The sequence below is a fragment of the Anolis carolinensis genome, chromosome 3 (assembly GCF_035594765.1).
Source record: "Anolis carolinensis isolate JA03-04 chromosome 3, rAnoCar3.1.pri, whole genome shotgun sequence".
Lineage (NCBI taxonomy): Eukaryota > Metazoa > Chordata > Lepidosauria > Squamata > Dactyloidae > Anolis > Anolis carolinensis.
Window position 1 is genome coordinate 237,402,050 of NC_085843.1, and position 19,846 is coordinate 237,421,895.

At 38.7% G+C, this 19,846-nt stretch overlaps 1 protein-coding gene across 1 annotated transcript in view; it reads right to left on the bottom strand.

The window, feature by feature from the left end:
• sag (S-antigen visual arrestin) overlaps positions 1-19,641 on the bottom strand; it is a 33,707-nt gene extending 14,066 nt beyond the window's left edge. Inside the window, exons 1-10 of the mRNA XM_062976409.1 lie at positions 17,912-19,641; positions 11,025-11,172; positions 8,171-8,231; positions 8,043-8,087; positions 6,344-6,537; positions 5,160-5,219; positions 4,108-4,175; positions 3,044-3,179; positions 2,277-2,361; positions 1,844-1,916 (exon numbers count right to left, since the gene is read on the bottom strand). Of these exons, the coding sequence (XP_062832479.1) occupies positions 1,844-1,916; positions 2,277-2,361; positions 3,044-3,179; positions 4,108-4,175; positions 5,160-5,219; positions 6,344-6,537; positions 8,043-8,087; positions 8,171-8,231; positions 11,025-11,114 (812 nt within the window). The 5' untranslated portion in view covers positions 11,115-11,172; positions 17,912-19,641. The remainder of the gene's footprint in view (positions 1-1,843; positions 1,917-2,276; positions 2,362-3,043; positions 3,180-4,107; positions 4,176-5,159; positions 5,220-6,343; positions 6,538-8,042; positions 8,088-8,170; positions 8,232-11,024; positions 11,173-17,911) is intronic.
• Positions 19,642-19,846: the final 205 nt, after the last annotated feature.

The following is a 19,846-nucleotide window of genomic DNA, read 5'->3' on the forward strand; positions in this document are numbered from 1 at the left end:
TGAATTGTGGTGCTCAGAACTGGACACAGTATTACAGATAAGGTCTGACCAAAGACGAATAGAGCAGGACTATGACTTCCCTTGATCTAGATAATTTTCATCACTATTCCTATTGATGCACTCTAGAATTGCATTGGCTTTTTAAACTGCCACATCACATTATTGACTCATTCCGCTTGTGATCTACCAAGATTCCTAGATCCCTTTCACATGTAATGTTGTCAAGTCAGGCCTCACCCCCTCTTATCCCTGCACATTTCATTTTTTTTTTCTGCCCAAGTGAAGTACCCTGTTGAAATTCATTTTGTTAGTTTTGGTCCAGCTATCTAATCTGTTAAAAGTCATTTTAAATTCTGATTCTGTCCTCTGTTGTATTAGCTATTCCTCCAAATTTAGTGTCTTCTATAAATTTGAAAAGCATGTCTTCTATTCCATAATCTAAAGATATTGAATTGCACTGAGCCCAGGACAGAACCCACCACTAGTCACTTCTCTCCTGGATGAAGAGGAACTATTGGTGAGCACCCTTTGGGTTTGGTCAGTTAACCAATTACAAATCCACATAGGGACCTCATCCTAAAGGCCAGGTGAAGCATCCAGGAGAAAAAGAAATCTGTCCCCCCACATGCTGCTCTCTCGGCAACACTTTCCCCATCACATGGGGAAAGTGTCACCCTCCCGATGAGGCACCGTGCTGGCTCCATTTGAGCCAGCACAACACAGGAGACGTCCCATGTTGGGAGGAAGTGTCCAGCAACGCTTTCACCTCAGTTGGGAGCAGAGGTCCTGCTGGAAGTCACAAAATATTGTATGATGTCCGAGGTGGGGCTCCGTCCATTAGACAGAGTGAAAGCATCCTAGGACACTAAATTCATCCTGTCTGATGAGATCACATCTGTAGCATTGGCTAGTCCAGTGGTTCTCAACCTGGGGACCCCAGATATTTTTGGCCTACAACTCCCAAGAATCCCAGCCAGTTTACCGGCTGTTAGGATTTCTGGGAGTTGAAGGACAAAAACATCTAGGGACCCCAGGTTGACAACCACTGCACTAAGCACTTAAACCAGTGGTTTCCCCAAATGTTTTAGCCTTCAAGTCCCAGAAACCCTAACAGCTGGTAAACTGGCTGGGATTTCTGGGTGTTGTAGGCCAAAACACCTGGGGACCCATAGGTTGAGGACCCCTGGTCTAGTCTATATTTTACTAACTTGTTTGCAAGATTATCATGCAGGACTTTGTCAAAGGTCTTATTAAAATCAAGCTATGCTACATCCACAGCTTTCCCTTCATCTACTGAGCTTGTCATTCTATTAAAAATATAGGTAAGATCAGTCTGACGTTACTTGTTTTTTGATAAACTCACATTGATTTTTAGTGATCATGACATTTCCTACTAATGTCAGGCTGGCTGGACACTAATTGTTTGGATCCTCTTTTGGAAAATTGGGATGACATTTGCCTTCCTCCATTCTGCTGGGACTTCTGCTCTCCAGGAATTCTTCAAGATTATTATCAGTAGCTTTTAGATTACATTTGCCAGTTCTTTAAATACCCTTGGATATAGAGCCTATGTACACAGGAACCTAAACCTGGCTAGTGTGAAGCATTACAGCTCCAGACTGGCCCTGGGTTTTGCCAAGGTGTTTTCATCTTTCTGCTACCAAACCATGGCAACAGCAGGACCAGAGTTCTCACTGTTCGTTTCTGGAACCCAAAACAGGAGAAGAGCACCATCTTATTCTCTTCTTCGTCCAGTCTTGCTAGTTGCCTAAGAATTAAATGGAATTGAACAAGAAAAAAACCCCAAAATAGTACAGATTAGGATAAAGCATAGTATACTCACTCTACTTCTTCAAGAGCCACTGTTTTGGTGTAGAAGTCACTGCAATACAATACCACATTGGCAACTTGCTCCACTAGAGAGGATACAAGATAGATGATCATCAGGTAAATAGAAAACAGAATAAATTTATAGAGCAACCCCCAGTTCACAGGAAAAACCGTAGAAAAATAATGAAGACCACTGGTATCTCAATTGCTTTACTAGCATTTTTCCAGGCAAACCAAAGTATGTTGTGAAATTATTATAGGCAGAATCGTGGACTCACTACAATTTAGCAGAATGATGATAGTATTTTTCTCATATTTGTGGCAGTTTCTATGAAGTTGGGGAGTTGAATCTTTCACACTAACAGAATTGTTCTATCCAGTATTGTCCACTTTTTTAACCTATGCTACTTCATTACTACTACCCATAGAAAAAATCAGCATCTTACCCGAAATACTAATCTTCTTAACCACTTTTTCTGTATTGTTGATCACAGTCAAGGTGACAGGGATTGCCTCACCATGGTAATACACCTGCAACAATTGGGTCACTTTAGCAGGAAGGTATACAACAATTTTATCCATATGCATTTTTGTGATCAGCTATCCAGGAAAGAGCAAAAACTTGTTCATATCTTTTGAAAGGCACTGAAGGAAAACAATCGTGGCCATCCTGCCCATCAAATGTTTGCTAGGAATCGTCTCAGATATATTGAAACCTGATGTGTTGGAATCAGAGACTGGAGAACACAAAGTTGTGGGTCTACTCCTAACAGTGGTCCGTTGGGTTATTAGTATCAGTTTTCTTGTGGAAGGAGATTTTGCTTTTGCTTTTACAAGGTTCTTATTCTTGTCTTCCTTGGCAAACATAACGAGGAGATAGGAAAGATATCAGAAAAAAATGCAACTAGGTTTAGGGAGAAGATTCTTTGCAGAAGAAAAGGGGGGATGTTAAAATAAAAGAGGGAAGAATGATCAGCAAGTGGAAATGTGTAGAGGTTCATAAGAGTTTTCTAGGGTAGAAGGAAGCAAATGAAGGTGAAGCCAGAGGGCAGCTACTTTTATTGATATGACATAACATGCCTTGGGTGGGGCAAAAAAACAACCCACTCATGGATGTTACATCAATGATCTCCTAGAGAGTTTATGCGGAAGTTAAAGAAGTAAAACATATTTTTATTCCGAGGGGTGAGTCTCAAATGCAGCAACTTTGTACCTCTTTGCTGAGGGATGCTTTCAAATGCAGTGGTCTCTTTGACAAGAAAAACTGCCAGCTGGTCTCTGCTTGGGGTTGGGATCCCGGCACTTCTGGGGCATACTGGATTTTACGGATCATCAAACGCACTGAATTCCTAAGGAGTGGAATAAAAAATGCTTGTTGAATACAAGAAACCAAACACACACAAAATGAATCGTGGGCAGTAGTAATTTCAGAGATTTCTCCATAATTTCATATCAATTTACACAGTTGACTACTTTTCTTTAAATATTTTGTGTCACTGAAGCACTTGTGCAAATGTGCAAAAATGACAACAAAATGAAATATAACAAGTTATTTTATCTATTTGTTTTAAAGATACAAACTCCTTTTCTATTTATATACAGTTCTGCTTGCAGCAGCTTAAATAGGATGATACAGAGAAGGAAAAGATGCAGACAATTGTTATCGAAAAGGGGACTCCAAAAGACAAGGAATTGCTTTGTGAATTCCCCTTCGGCGCCTTCTCCCAAATTCCAAAAGCCGGTGGAGCCTCCTCTCCTAAGTCTGGTCCCAAGTTGCCTAAGCACCACACATGTGCCGATGTGCCTGTTGCCGATTCAAATCCGCAAGATGGGTGAGCTCCCGTTTGTCAGCTCTAGCTGACATGAGAGAAGCCTCCCAGCAGGAAGGTAATTCATCCAGCATCCCCAGGGACAATCCTGTCAAGCACCCATTATCTCCCAACCTTTCCTTAATTCCATTCCCAGAACCTTTCAAAGAGGCAGACACACCAAGCAACAGTCAGCTCCAAATATGACAGTTTAGTCCATACTATGCACCAATCACAAACCATAAATGAATGGACTTTTGAACCAATGAAAGCGTGGATCTTGGAACTGCACTATTTTCCCCCTTATCAACTCTGGCCAGAGCTGAATAAACAGATTTCTGTTCTTGCCTTTAACCACTGTGTGTTTTATTGGACTGATTGGGAGCTAAAGCACATTGAGAGGATCCGGGATTTCGGACATCACAATGACACCGGTTTGTGATTCAGTGTCCATCAAACACAATGTTACCTTTTGAGAACTGTCTCTTCTGGATCATCTGCAGCAAATGCTTTGATCTCAAAATCTACTCCACAGCACTGCAGGGGAGAAAAAAATACAAGAGTGAGAAATACAGGCAGTCCCCAAGTTAGGAATAAGATAGGTTCTGTAGGTTTGTTCTTAAATTGGATTTGTTTGTAGATCAGAACAGGTACATTTTAAAAGTGTAACTCCAGCCAAAAATATATTTTAAAAACTTTTTGATAGCATAGGGAAAGGTTAACACCCCCGCTCCTTCCCGGGTGTTTGTCTGTCCCCCTGTTCAGAAGATTTCATCTCACTCTATCCCTGTGAGAACTGGATTTTGAAAAATTTGGCTTGTGGAAACAAGGATTGGTGATACAGATTCAGTGGAGACACCTTTTCCCATGATAATTCTTTCAGGAGTGAATTTTCCTTCCTGGGGGTAGATTTCTCTCATTTCCTGTTGTCTCACCCCCATTTGAGTAATTTGTAAGTTGGATGCTTGTAACTCTGGGACGTTCTGCATACAGAATAAGTTCCTGTTAGGGGTGTATGCAGCATCTACAAGTAAAATAACACAGTACTCAGGCAGTTAATCTTTCACCCTCTAAACTTGTCTTATAAGCACCAACTTTTCAGAGGCTTATGATACACTTTATTTTTTAATTCCACCACCTTTTCTCCTAAACTAACTTCAGGTACCTAATTTAGTTCTTCAGCAACCAAAGTCCACTAGAAAGCTTCCTGACTTATTTCAAGAATGAGACAACATTTATCCTCTGCATTGGCTGGATTGACTAGCATCCCACTTTAACTGCCTTGACAGTTAAATCTTGGTGTTTGTAGTTTGGTAGTAGGGCTCTCGGCCTGAGAACTGCAAATGCCTCCCAATGCTAAACCTCAGGGTTCCATAGAACGTTGCTGTGGCAATTAAAGAGAAATCAATTTTGTAGTGTGAAACAGTCTGGCATCCATATATTCTTCCCGAAAAAGCAGATGGTAATCTTTGGATATTATTTTCTCAGTTAAGATATTACATTGCATTTCTCAATTCTCACCTTCCCATGATCACGCAGACCTGGCTGCAAGCAGACTGAACAAGGCAAATAGTCTGGAAACTGTTGGAACAAGTGAAATATAATATTGAAAATTGATCATTCAAATAACAGCAAAATCATCAGCAAGAACTACAAAAACATCAGCGAAGTTTGAAAATAATAATGCAAAACAGATAGCAATGCGTTACTTATACTGACTTCTTTCTAGAATGTTTCAGGACTTTTCTAGTTTTGTTTAAAGATCAGATTATTATTTATCTGTGGCTGAGAAAGGGTGATTCTGGACCCTTCCATACAGCCATATAACCCAGACTATTAAGGCAGTTAATCTACAATATCTGCTTTGAATTGGGTTATCTGAGTCCACATGACCATATATTCCTGTTAAATGTGAATTTGATACAGCTGTGAGGAAGGGGCTTTGCTCAAAGTCACCCAGTGGGTTTCAATGGCATAGTTTCCAGAGACATAGCCCAATGCTTAAACCACTACACCACATCGGCTCGACTATCAATGGCACATAAGCAGCTACCAATGATAGCACAGAAGTAAAAATTTAAAATTCAGTTAAAAAATAAAAATATAAACAAATTAAGCTATCAGTTAAAAGAGCAATAAAAGGACAGGGAAGCAGACAGCCAGTTTAAAAGTCCATCAGCAATAAACCAGTTTAAATTACTAAATAATCTGAATGAAAACATTTTTACCTACTGGTAAAAATGCTACTACTTCTATTATTGTATTGAAAACAGTTTAAGGTGTTGTAACTTGAGTTTTAAAAATACAGTAGAGTCTCACTTATCCAACACTCGCTTATCCAACGTTCTGGATTATCCAACACATTTTTGTAGTCAATGTTTTCAATATATCATGATATTTTGGTGCTAAATTCGTAAATACAGTAATTACTACATAGCATTACTGCGTATTGAACTACTTTTTCTGTCAAATTTGTTGTATAACATGATGTTCTGGTGCTTAACTTGTAAAATTATAACCTAACCTCTCCTTATTATCCAACATATTCGCTTATCCAACGTTCTGCCAGCCCATTTATGTTGGATAAGTGAGACTCTACTGTACACGAAATGACTGAACACAAAGCAATCAAGCTTATTAATATCTCTGTAACAAATATCAAGCCAAGAACAGAACTAAAAGAAGGAGCAATGTAGAGGACTCACCGTTAACATGAAGGGATAGGCATTCTTCCCCAATTTATTTATTAGGCATTCCTGCAAGCTGGAGAGTGGCATGTGTTTTTCTAGGGATGGGTATACCTGAACCCTAGAAATGTATAGGTCCCTTCGAAAGGTCAGGCCTATAATATCAATATCTTCATCTCCATATCGGAAGGCACAAGTGAGTGTTACAAACACTGGGAAGAACATAAATAGTATTATTAATGGTATTGAAGCATAACCAACGATATAAATGTATCATCCACTCATGCAGTGTCTACTTACAAACATTCAATGTTAAAGGAACAAAAACTAAGGATTGCTCTCAGCCGTTCCACCAGACATCCGTAACCAAACAAGACAGCATTCTGTTGCCAATAAACCCTTTCAGTTCCCTTTTGGCTATTCTGAGGCACCTTCCACGCAGCTGTATAAAATCCACATTGAACTGGATTATATGGCAGTGTGGACTCAAATAATCTAGTTCAAAGCAGATATTGTGGATTATCTGCCTTGATATTCTGGGTTATATGGCTGTGTGAAAAGGCCCCGAGATTCCCTGCTTGAGATTTTCTCTCTCTCTAAAGGTGTGGTTTTACCACTATTGTTAGTGCAAACCTTATAATTTCTCTGAGCCTGCTGAAACTTCCCTGTTGTGCATTTTCTATTTTGGTCACAGGTACATTGGCACTAGCAAATTGAATAGCAAAAATAAAGAGATGACAAATAAAAGAGCCAATGTATAGTAAATTCCAAGCCTATTTGTTTTCATATTCAGCCAAGCTTTAGCAAGGATTCTGTAAACCTCTGTCTCTGTTATTTGCATCCCATTTTGGGAGAAAGATGGGATATAAATCAAATAAATACTATAAACTGAGCATTTAAAGCATTTGTCATTAATCTGCTGCTATAGCATTTGGGGCAAGATCTGATTCTATAGCACAGTACTCTCATTCCTTTGAGAGCATGATTGCGGAGTTGCAGACATTTTTTGCTAAACAGTACAGATGTAAAGACATTTTAAGTTTATGTGTGTGTGTGCATATGCCTTCAAATCACTTGTTGACTTATGGTGACTCCATGAAGAGCTTTTTTAGGCAAGGAATACTTGGAGATGGTTTGCCAGTTGCTTCCGCTGAAATATAGCCTACATCACTTGGTACATTACTCCCAACCAAACAGAGCTGAGCCTGCGTACTTTCCAAGATCAGATAGAGTATTTAGGCAGCAATAAAAATGTTTTCTATCGTAATACAATCTAATTCACAATCAAAGTAATATATGTTCTGGAATAGAGAAAGCTGAAAGAATAAAGAAATAAAAGGTATGATAGAATAGATATGAATGCATAAAGCTAACACTGCACTAATGGCAGCAATAAATTTATAGCAGGGTATTAATTCAGCAGGTCTGGGTTTTAGGATCCCTTGTGGATACCAAAATTTATGGATGCTCAAGTCCCACCATTTACAATGGGGTAGTAAAATGGCATCTCTTAAAGTGGCAAAAGAGAGAGCATGAAAATCTTTGAATGGCAGAAGGTATAACAGCACAGCTGTTGGCATCTACAAAAACCAGGCTCTTTTGGGATTATTTTTCCTGAATGTTTTAAAATCTCAGTTGAATCAATTAATGCAGAACTCATGGGTACCAAGGGCCAACTGTACTTATCACACCCAGAACAGCCATTTAGCCATCTAACCTTTTTTGTTCTTGACAATATCAGGATCCACCATCACCACACCATCTAAAGAAGAAAGCAAAAATGAACTACTTGGGGACACTGAATATCCAAAGCATTGCAAACAAGGTAAGGATAGTTGGACTCACCCACAGGTTCCACATCTTCTACATGGTCAATGAAATCTCGCTTCCCTAGGTAGAGTGTTACCTGTAAAGTGGAAGAAATTGTGGATATTTCATATAACTCAAGTATAAGAGACAACTGGACCTTTTGCCTCTTGGTCACAAACATCAAAAGGCAGAAAGTGCAGTTTATTTATTTCCAGCATTTATATTCTCCGCTTCTCACCCTGAAGGGGACTCAGGGCGGATCACAGAACATATATACGGCAAACATTCAATCCCGTTATACACAGACAGGACAGACAATAGGCATACTGGGGGTTATGCTCAATTCTGGCCATTGGGGGGGGGGGGGGGGAGGCTGTTGCTCTATCCTCCATGTCAAAGAGCCTTGTTTACAAACTTCCTCCTTTTTTGGTTGCCGGCATTTTTCTGGTATTTCCTTATGGTGACATTAAAATATTTCCCCGCTTAAGCGGTACCTATTTATCTACTCATAGCTGTTTTCAATCTGCTAGGTGGACAGTGAGCTGGGTTGAAGGTTGGGTGCTCACCCCTGACCAGGGCTTCAAACTGCCAACCTTTCGATTGGTAAGATTTATTGCAGCTTGTGGTTAACCTGCTGTGCTAAAGCCCGGCTCTGTGCTAAAGCCCGGCCCAGTTTTAAGACTAGCCTGTTTACTTTGGGTTTTTTTTTGTTTTTTTATATATATTTTTAATTGAAAATATTTATCAAACAGTGTGAATCACATCAACCGTCACCTACAAAGGTAGTGATAAGTGTCAGAGGTAAGGTGAGAGAACAGATAAAAGAAAAAGGGGGAGAAATCAAACAGTCGTTGACATAACCACAAGACATGACAAATCTAAAAAAAGGGAAAAAAAGAGAAGAAAAAACCCCCACAAACAACAAACCCTAAACCTGATTACATACATACACCATAAGTAAATAAAATTGACTTCCATCTAATGTGTATTGCTTTATGTAATACTCTCGTAGTACCAGTAGTACCCTTATATCTCCTTTCTTATTTATGTACTTTAATATTTCTTCTTCCTTAAATGCTTACTCCGGGACCGTTGTTTGGCCTCTTGCCCTTAACTGATGATTCATTATATTATCATTTTACATTTTTCATTTTTAAAATAATTTTTGATTAATTCCCATCTGTTTGTTTTTTGGCTTGCCTTGAGTGTTTGATAATAAATATGTTAATTTATCCATATTCATAATTTCCAATATTCTGTTGAACCATGTTTGTATATCTGGTCTGATTTAAACCCTCCACTCTTTAGCATATATTATTCTTGCGGTTGTTACTAGATAATTAAATAGAACTTCTTTGTTTTTGTTCTTTTCTATATCGTACATACCTAGAAGGAAGAGCTTGCATTCCAAATTAATCTTCATTAATAGCATATTTTGTATTCTTTGGCGTATTTCTTTCCAAAATTCCCTAGCCTTTTCACAAGTCCACCAACAGTGGAAGTAGGTGCCTTCCTTTTCCCCAGACTTCCAACATTTGTTTGAAGTGGTTTTATAATATTTTGATAACTTTGGGGGGGGGGGGTGAAATACCATCTATAAAAAGTTTTTAACCAATTTTCTTTGAGATCTGCCAAATAAGTTAATTTTAATCTGTAGTTCCAGGCTTCCTCCTATTTGTCAATTCTTATTGGTTTCCCTATATTTCTCGCCCATTTGATCATACAGTCTTTGATAAATTCCTTTCGTTTCTGATTGCATTATTTTATCCCAGAATGTGCCTGGTTGCTTTGTTTAAAACCTTGCTATCAAATGAGTTGGACCAAGCTAGCTAGGTTGCAATCTATGTGAAAACAAAAATCAATTATTTGAATTTCTTGATGCATCAAGACATAGAAATGCAACAACAGAATTAGACAGATGCAAATGAAGCCTGCCGGGGGGGGGGGGGGCTCTTGTATTGTTAATAGTTTAGTAAGAGGAATTATTTAGAGAGGTAATTTGTCATGCTGAGAAAACTCCATTTTCTAATATCTCTTCTTTAAGAATATCTACATGTCCCCAAAGGGTTTTCCTTTTGCACATCTTCTCTGCCCTTAATTCCGAGTTTTGCAAGAATCTTGATCAACTGCATTCATAGACCGCTTGGAGACTTGTCTGCCTATTTGGGGTCATTTTTACCATGCAAAAGTTGGGAAGAGGTAAAATTGGGAAGCGGTCAAATAACACCACTTCTAGTTCAGACCTCTAGAGTTTCAAAGAACAGTGTGCCCTACAACTGGTAGAAGATGCCCACTTCTGCCCTAAAGATAGCATATTACATTTCAAATACCCAATAATACAGAATAGGATTTATTTTTATATCTGGTAAAACTGTAAGGCCACATTTACTGGATGGGCTGGATTAAACATAGTATATTTAATTCTCCAGATATTTTAGTCTACAGTACTCACTATTCCTTACCAGTAGCTAGCTAAGTAGGCTAAGGATTGTATATAAAAACAAGTGGTACTTCTACTACTTTTTAAGTGGTTTGAGCTCCTTCTGTGGAGGCTTTTAAGCAGAGGCTGGATGGAAATATGTCAGGGGTGGTTTGAATGCGATTTTCTGCTTCCTGGCAGGGGATTGGACTGGATGGCCCATTAAGTCTCTTCCAACTCTATGATTCTATGATTTAATGAGCATTGGTCACTTGAGCATTGGGGATCACTCAATTTTGGAAAACCACTCCGAACAAATCTTGCATGGTAGGCTCATATTTGGACTACCATAAGATCCACAACAACGTTTCTAAATGGTACAAAAATGTAATCAGTGGGACACACATAGTCTGGTTTTCAGAGAGGCAGCAGTTCCAGTTTTTTCCCCACTTGTTGTGGGCATATACTTACAGCTTTGTCATGTGACACTTTCTTGTAGATAACGTGACTCCGAGCAGGCTCCACATTCTTCATGGAAATGTCAGAAACAGACACCATCATTGGAGTTTGGTGGAAGCTCACCTCTATAGGTATGTGGCTTTGTCAGAATGAAACTTGCCTACATCAAGAGAAGCTGATTAGATCAACATCAGAAAGGTAAAAGAGATGTGAAAATAATGATAAGGAAAATCATAGCAACTTTCTGAAAAATATTGGTCAGTAGCCTATTGTCTCTCACCAAGTGACAACTTCCGATTAGCCTTGTGCATTTTGGCTGAACTTTGACCCGTTTCTGCCGGTTGAATTTAGGGAGACCCCTGGATCTATTTTCATGCACCTCCTGAAAACAGACAGGTTGCCGAATAGCTGTTTTGGTCCGCAGCTGAAAAATGTGGCTAGATCCGGCCCATTGGTGGCAATAAGGTGTGTGGCTTCCAGGGCTCTCCTTCCCGTCATTGTTAGGGCTATCGGGATAAAAATGACCATACTTGGAGGACCACACTTGGAGGACACTTGGTTAGCCCACCAAGTTTCATAATGTTTGGGTCATCCCCTGATTTTTAGGAATTTCTTTTATTTTTAGAAATAAGATCTCCTTTTAAAAATTCCCAAAAAGTATCCCACTGGCCCCGCCCTGTAACTTCTCCAGGAGCAGCAGCAGGGCACCATTCCTTCCTGCCAAATGTCAAAGATACACTTCCACATCACAAAGTGCACTGCTGCACTATTACACTTTGTTCTTTACTAATTTAAAAAAAAAACAACAGCAAACAACTTCTTCCAAACCTTTTGAATTTCTTGTTCTCACAAAAAATGATGGGTTCTGGCAAAGTTTCTCCACAGATTGAAGCCCAAAACAAAGTTTTGTAGCTCTTCTTACTACTGGTAATAGCCAAGGGATTACTACTAATATTATTATTATTACTTGAGATTCAGAAGGCAGAAAGCACAGAAAGAAATATAAACAGAGAGAGTTTCTTTGCAAAGGAATAAAATGATAGGTAGGGAGGTAGTTTTCTGAGAATGAGGCTTTTCTGTATGTTTGCTGGGATTAATCATAATAATAATCTTTTAAAAGTATTTTCTGAAGGAGTGGAGGAGAAAAAGAATCTAAAGGTTGACTCAAGGCTCTCAGGGCCACCCAAATATTTTAAAAGAAAAGCACAAAGAGTAGAGAGATGCTTTCTTTCTCCCAAGTTCCCAAACGTATGTGTACCCCACCCACCTGTCCCACACTTTCCCAACCCCCAGTCCCACTAAATAAAAAGAATAATGAAAAAAAGGAAAATAAAGGAAAATCGAAAAGACTCAATGCTAGAGAGAGGCCAAGCCAAGCCAAAAAACCAAGCTGAGTGTGAGCGGCAAGGCAATCACTGAAACACCTCTCTAGAGCCAGGACACAACTGAGAGCAATGAATGCGCTTGCCCCATAAAATAGACACAGCTTGCATAAGAGGCGTCATGGTGTGCTTATATTCTGATTGGCCCAACAGGCAGGGCTCACAGGGAAACGCCATGCAAGGATGTGGCAGCTTCTTCACATGCCGTGTGATGCTGAATAGGAGAGGAGGAGCCATAATTGGCTGCTGCGTGGACTTTTTTGGCTGGAAAAAAACATGGTGGCTGAGCACTCACTGTTATGGCCAGCCGAACAAGCCTGACTGGCTGAAGGAAACCAACGAAACCGAATCCGTGCACAAGCCTACTGCCCATTTGAAATTCCAGTGAGACTTGACCATACCCTGCAATTATCTCAATATTCCAGGGAAAGTCTCGATCCTCTCTTCTCCCATTGTGTTAAGGCTACTTTTTAAAAGTGAAAAAGTGTATTCCATTAACTCTGAAAAAGGATTAGGGGAAGGCCCAGAATCTTGCCGTTCCCTCCATGACAAGGGATGATTTTTTATTATTAGTTTAAAATTAAAACTAACTATGAGATAATGGATTTTGTATAAATACTAGCATTAACAATAAAATATTAAACTAATTCTAATAATTAACCATAAAACATTATATATATGAATGTAATCTCTGTAATGGAAGTATGGTGGTTACCAATTTGAGAATTGGCTCTTGAAATACATGGTTGTATAGAAAATGGATTTTCAAGAAGTCTTGCTTCTCACACAAGGAGGTAACTGGCAACACCATATAGATGTCCCTCTACATTTATAATTTTGATATTTCTCGATTTGATTAATTACAGATTTTATTAAAAATGTTCTTTAGATCCTCCAATATGATTCTACATCATCTTCTTCCAGACATGCTTGTAAGACCTAGGGCAGTGGTTCTCAACTTGGGGTCCCCAGATGTTTTTGTCTGGGATTTCTGGGAGTTGTAGGCCAAAAACATCTGGGGAGCCCAGATTGAGAACCACTGACCTAGAGATTTCTAGAGAACACTCTTTTAGGAATCTCTCCATGTACTCCAGTGGAAGTTGACTATAGAATTGTGCTGGTAGTCCTAGGCATTCCTAACGAGGTGTTATCCCAGGTAACAAAATAGCAATTTCTTTAGTTGTGTTTTTTCACCTAAGAATCTTTTTTTCCTTCACCCTAGTGAAGTGGACAACTGACTATAAATAATGATGTCTTCCTGATATCAGTGACATAAAGTATGATACCATAAGTGAGGTACTTTTCCTATGATTGATGTGTGTCAAAGAATTATGGCTCTTGTGGTCTAGTACCCCATACAACATACCTATTTAGATGCCTCCTGGTTAGTTTGCCAAATATTACACTCAGTTTCAGAAATATCCATGCAAATGCAGCTTTGACTATATCATATTCAATAAATCAGCAGAGGCATAAGAGGGTTGCCACAGTTTCAGATAAACCCATCACAACTCCCCTGAGGTGAGTCTTTTTACTCCTCTGTGAATTTGAAATCACTACTTTAATAAAGTATATAAAATTAACAGAAGATGAAGGCAAATGCAGCTACTTTTTCACACTCTTCCCCATTTCTCCAGACAGTAAAATCTCCAGAAGAACATATTCAGCCTTTGACTCTCTTTTCAGAAAGAGATCACAGTTGTTGATTTATGGTGTGTTACAATTATCAAGTTAAGTTTCAAATATCCAACAAAGGCAAGCGGCATAAGTAGTCCTGGTAGGGAAAAGATCAGCTATCCTGCAACAGAGCCCCAGAGACAGTTTATAACCTTCAATGTCTCAGCTCACATAAAAAAAATCTCTCAAAATAAAAATATATTCTGTGCTATGACCCACACACACACTTCTGAAGGATAAATAGCATCAAATATATTCCTCTCCACATACAATAGTTTCTTAGTATTTCGTGGGAGGTGGATAACAGACCAAATTTCCCCATGCATACACAAGAATGGCTGAATCTGTTCATTTTTTAATCACAGATAAACAGATTCACATTCAAGTTAATTCAAACTGATTGAATTGACCTGAGTCTCAATTCTGCTTTCTATACACAACTAGGGTAGTCTCTTTGAATCTATTTTAATGGTGAGTCAACATGCAAGTAGATATCTTAGTTTAAATAGCTCTACTACTGGGACTAGCAATAGGATTCACACTACCAGATTTAGCCCTATAGTAGGCAATGAGATCAAGATTTCTTTCTCTGTTGAACATCCTTCATCTAACCATACCTATGGGTTTGGGTAATGTGTTTTGGAGGGCTTCTGTTTAAGTAGTTTAAGCAACATATAATGTCTATTGCAGAAAAAATTGTATGATATTATTCATCCTGAAATTTATTTACATGCCAAAACATAATAAAAATCTGATGAAACAAAGCTGACAATTATACTAGTTCAACTAAATTTCAATGAAATTTAATTGATATTTTTTCAGATTAGCATACCAGTTTTATTATTTGCTACAATTTTTTAAAAAACAGTAACATGTATTGCTCATAACTACATTATACTTACTTTTTTATTTATTAAAAGACTGGTTAGATAAAATGTAATTACTAAAATCCTTTTGCAATTGCCAGGGTTGTTTATCTCTTCTGAAATAAAATAACAATTCATAGCAAAAAAGTAATAATTCTGATCCTTTGTTCCAATCTGGGACATGCCCTTCTAGATGGAGGCATCAGTAAATCTGCAAAACATTTTTTTCCATTTATGAAGATGTATATTTCTTTCTCACAAAGTGGAAACAATATTATCAAGCTCATCACAAGATATTTTACAGTGCAATTCAATGTGTATTATTTACTCTGAAGCATGTTCCACTGAGTGCAGTGGACTTTACTTGAAATTAGTGTTTGTTTTTTTTAAAACTGCAGAATCCAAGAATTCAGGATGGGAAATTTAAAAAGCAACAACGCAGCTTACTTAGAAATGCTGTCTCTAAGTGGCCAAATCTGCAGTAAGAATAAATACCTGACAGTGCTCCCAATGGCCCAACAGTAGAGGTGCAGAGAAAGCTCCAGGAACAATAAAATAAAATCCAATTTAACCCAATATAGAAGACTGTGTAATCCAGGCAAAGGATCTGCTTGGTTTTCCTTTCTGGAAAGAGAAGCAACAGGCCCTTTAGAGACCAAGATGGAAATTTGTAGTGGATCTAAGGATAAGATCTTGGTACTTATAGTGACCAAGTTTCCAGTAATGAATCCAGAGCCAGAATATTATCGCTGGATTATCGGATTTGAAACTGGTTAGATCAGCAGTGATGGGTATTATCTAAGGGACCCTAGTTCTACAATGTCAAGCTTCCCGATTTCAGAAAGCACAGACAACGTATAGAAGATTTGGCAAGGAGGTTATCAAAAGCAGCTTTATTTTAAACCGCTTTCTCCATCTCAGCAGGGATGAAAATCACTCCAGTTCAACTAACAAGCTAAAGCTAAATCACTGTTTGTATGTCATGATTTTGTAATAGTTATAGCATCTTTTCCTAAAGTGAGCTCATTTTACAGAACAGCTCATGCATTACTGACAACAACAAAAAACTGCAGTTACAAGACTTTATCAATGACCTAAAATATTTATTCATGAAATGTCTATGGTGATCCATAGAGTAACAACTTCAAAGTTCTATGGAGACAATCCTATGAACAGTCTCATGGAATGAGGTTGCTGATAATGCAAAGCTTTAAGTTCAAAGTAAACATACATAGCTAACTTATGCCACATTATATTGGATTTGAGAAGCTGAAGAGCAACCGTGTGCCTTGAATAAGCTTTCGAGGAAGTTTTAAATAGAGGATTTAGCCAACTTAAAAATAAAAATAAAATAAAAGCCCAGATCCAGTCGTTAATCCTGGTCAGATCCAGTAAATAAGTCAACACTCATATAAATCCCATTGTTTCAACAGGTCTGTTCAACAGGTCCATAAGGACAGTTCACTACCTTGAGGTATTAAGTGGAAAATAAAAAACAGAAAGCAATTGCTAAAATATAGGTAAAATCTAATACCTTAGTATACATCTTAATCTTCTATTGCTATTGGAATCCATCTGAAGAGACCACAATCTTTATTACTGTAGGAAGGAAGTCCAAGTATTATATAAGGCTGACTTTCTAACGGAAAGTACGTGTTGCTATCCATGTTGAAAATATACATTCCATTTGATGCGAGACAACTCCCTATTAGTACCAACAATAATTTCAAAAGAATGTGATACCTTCTTCCCCATCTTATACCTGGGTTTGTTAATAACACCGTCATAATAAAGCTGAAAAATCACAGTCATCCAAACGCAAAACTGTTAAGTTTAATCATGCTACTTGTATAGATTGTTTAATTGCTTTTTAAAGTAACTTTTATGTTGTATTTTTAAAAATTGTTCTAGTCTTAATATTTTGTAAGCTGTTGTCACGACCCAGGCTGCAGAGCACCAATAACCATACACAGAGGCCAGAATCTATCTAATATCTTTATTAAGGAAATATGTAAAGTTAATAAAAGCAAGTGTATGAAATAGTTCAGAAGTAGACCTTTCAGGAAAGGTCAAAATTAGTCCAAAGAAACAATGTCCAATATAAAATATTAAGGTCCAAAGTTGTAATCCAATAACCGAAACACTCACTTTGCCAGGCAAAGTGAGGGGAGATGACAAGGTCCTTTAGTCCTTGAACTTGAGCAAGGCTAGGAAATAACTTGAAACAAGGCTTAATACAAGGCAACAAGGAACGAGGAGCGAGAACAAGATCCGTGGAATTACTTGGCAAAATCCGGAAAACAAGGCAAGGTCCGTGGAGGTAAACAAGGCTGGAAACGGGAACGAAGGCTTGGAAACGGAGCGAAGGCTTGGAATCAGGAACAAGGCTTGAAACAGGAACGAGGCTTGGAAACGGAGCGCGCTGTCCACACACAACTTACTCCAGTAGCTGACGAATTGACTCCGCAAAACCCCTTTGTGGGTAAAACACCTAAATAGGGTCTAGTTTTCCCACCAAAGAGCAGTTCTCTGGGGAACCAGAAACGAAAGCTAATCTCTGAGTCCAGATGCATGACTCCTTAAGGTTTCCCATGGAAAGCAGGCTTAATCAGCTGAATTCTTAGCAGCTATCCTAGCACTCCTACGAGAGGCCGCTTGAACTCCTCTCTGTTGTTTACAAAACTCGTGGCGAGAAAACACAGGAGATTTAGACTCAGGGCTTGTTTGACAGATTTCTGGAAGACAAATCTCTTGCAGGTGCAAGGTTCCCAAATCTGGCTGGGAAGGTTCCAATTCTGACTGAGACGGTGAAAAACCCAAGTTCTCCTCTTCATCTGGGACTACAGTGCCATGAACGGGACTACATGGCCCATGACTCATCACAGCTGTCTTGAGTTGCAATACTGGGGACAGGTCTGGATACAGATGATTAAAAACATTTTTAAAAAAACACAATAACAATCATGCTCATTACCTTCTTCCTGTTTTGACTGTTTCCACAATGAGAACCACAACTCCATAATCTTCCATCAGATGTTTCATTGAAAGAACACTTGTTTTCTTGTTATAATTATACTATACAATAATTACACTATACTAATTCTGCCTGTGTTATGCAATGCCTATAAATGTTCTCCTCCTTTGGAAACTAGATGTAATCTTTAGGAAATATTTCATCCCGTTAATATTGCACCAGAGCCTTTGAGCCTTTGTTCCATCCATACAGTTCAGCAGTGCATGGGGTAGATACCTTTTGCCAAGATATGTGTCAACACTTTTTTTGTTTTCAATACATCAGATAGGCATCAAGTTGGCAAACAAATCAGGATTCAGTAGACAAATTAAAGGAACATAGCGAGCATCTCAGAGAATGAATGCCAATCTGTGGGGGATTTCTGTGCAGTCTTGTATCAATTTTAAGTGTTCATTTTTAAAAAAGTAACATCAAAGAGATTGAGGAGCTCCTTTTACATGAAAACAATTACTATGCCTCATTCAGTCTCTTACAAAGCCTGTGGCACTGAAGCTCTTTTTCATAAAGGTGAATCTCAGCTTTCTTTTCTTCCCCTTTCTCCTCCTCTGTCTAGTTACGCCTATTTTTAGAAGCATCGACACTGGGAGGATGGCAGAGGGCTGGCGAGTTTGTAACTGCACGTTTGCAGTTTTAAAAAAAATACAATAAAAACTTGAACGGGGAAAGTGGGATTGTACTGTTATCAGTTTACTGTAGCGCCTGTCTGCTTACCTACAAGTGGATAAATAGCAGTTGCCTCTAGAGTCCTTTCTGAACATGTGTGAACAGCAAAACAAAGAGAAAAGGACAGAACAAGTAAACTTGCACTGCCAGCTAACACCAGGAGGTTAAAAGAAAGAATACATCTCTTATGTCAGGTCACCAAAACTCACAATAAGACACCGATGGAATTAAAAATAAAGAAAAGTCTTCAAAAGGCTCAAAATATTTTTGTTTACTTATGGAAAACTTATACACAGCACCTGTTATTTCATAGACACATCTTTTTAGTTTTTAAGAAAAGTTTTAGGAGCCCCCAGTGGCATGGCGGGTTAAACTGCTGAGCTGCTGAACTTGCTGACTGAAAGGTCGGCAGTTCGAATCTGGGGAGCGGGATGAGCTTCCTCTGTTAACCCTAGCTTCTGCCAACATAGCGGTTCAAAAACATGCGAATGTGAGTAGATCAATAAGTACCGCTCCGGCGGGAAGGTAACAGCACTCCATGCAGTCAAGCCGGCCTCATAGTCTTGGAGGTGTCTATGGACAACCCTGCTCTTCGGCTTAGAAATGGAGATGAGCACCAACCCCCAGAGTCAGTCATGACTGGACTTAATGTCAGGGGAAAACCTTTACCTTTACCTTAAGAAAAGTTTGCTGAACCAGGTTAAACTACTCTTTTGTTTTGTGATGTGGGAACCTAGCTCTATTCTTTCAATGTTATTTTGCCTCTAGTACTAGTTTTCTGTTAAATGGATATGTGTGTGTATGTGTAAGAGAAATTGTCTTTCTCTGTAGCTGATATTTGGTTGCTACTTTGTTTTAATTGTTCAGTTTAAGTTAATGGAGCATTAGAAAAATATAAATTGAGGGAACTAAATGTCAGAATATTTTAAGCTATGTTGAGCCTATAGGAGAAAGAAAATGTGTGTGTACAATATGTACACTGAAAATAACTTAAGCCTCTATAAGCCGTAACCTGTAGCGCCCCCCCCCCCCCCCCCCCCCCCGGAAGTATATATGAGTAAGTTGACCTTCTGCTGTCCTCACAAGCAGATTCTCTGGGACAATGCTGAGCAAGGCTTTTATGATCAGAAGGAAACAACTGGAAGCACTAATTCCGTTGCACTCATGGCTTTATAGCTCACAAGAAAAAAGAAAAAACAAGCTAGTAACTAT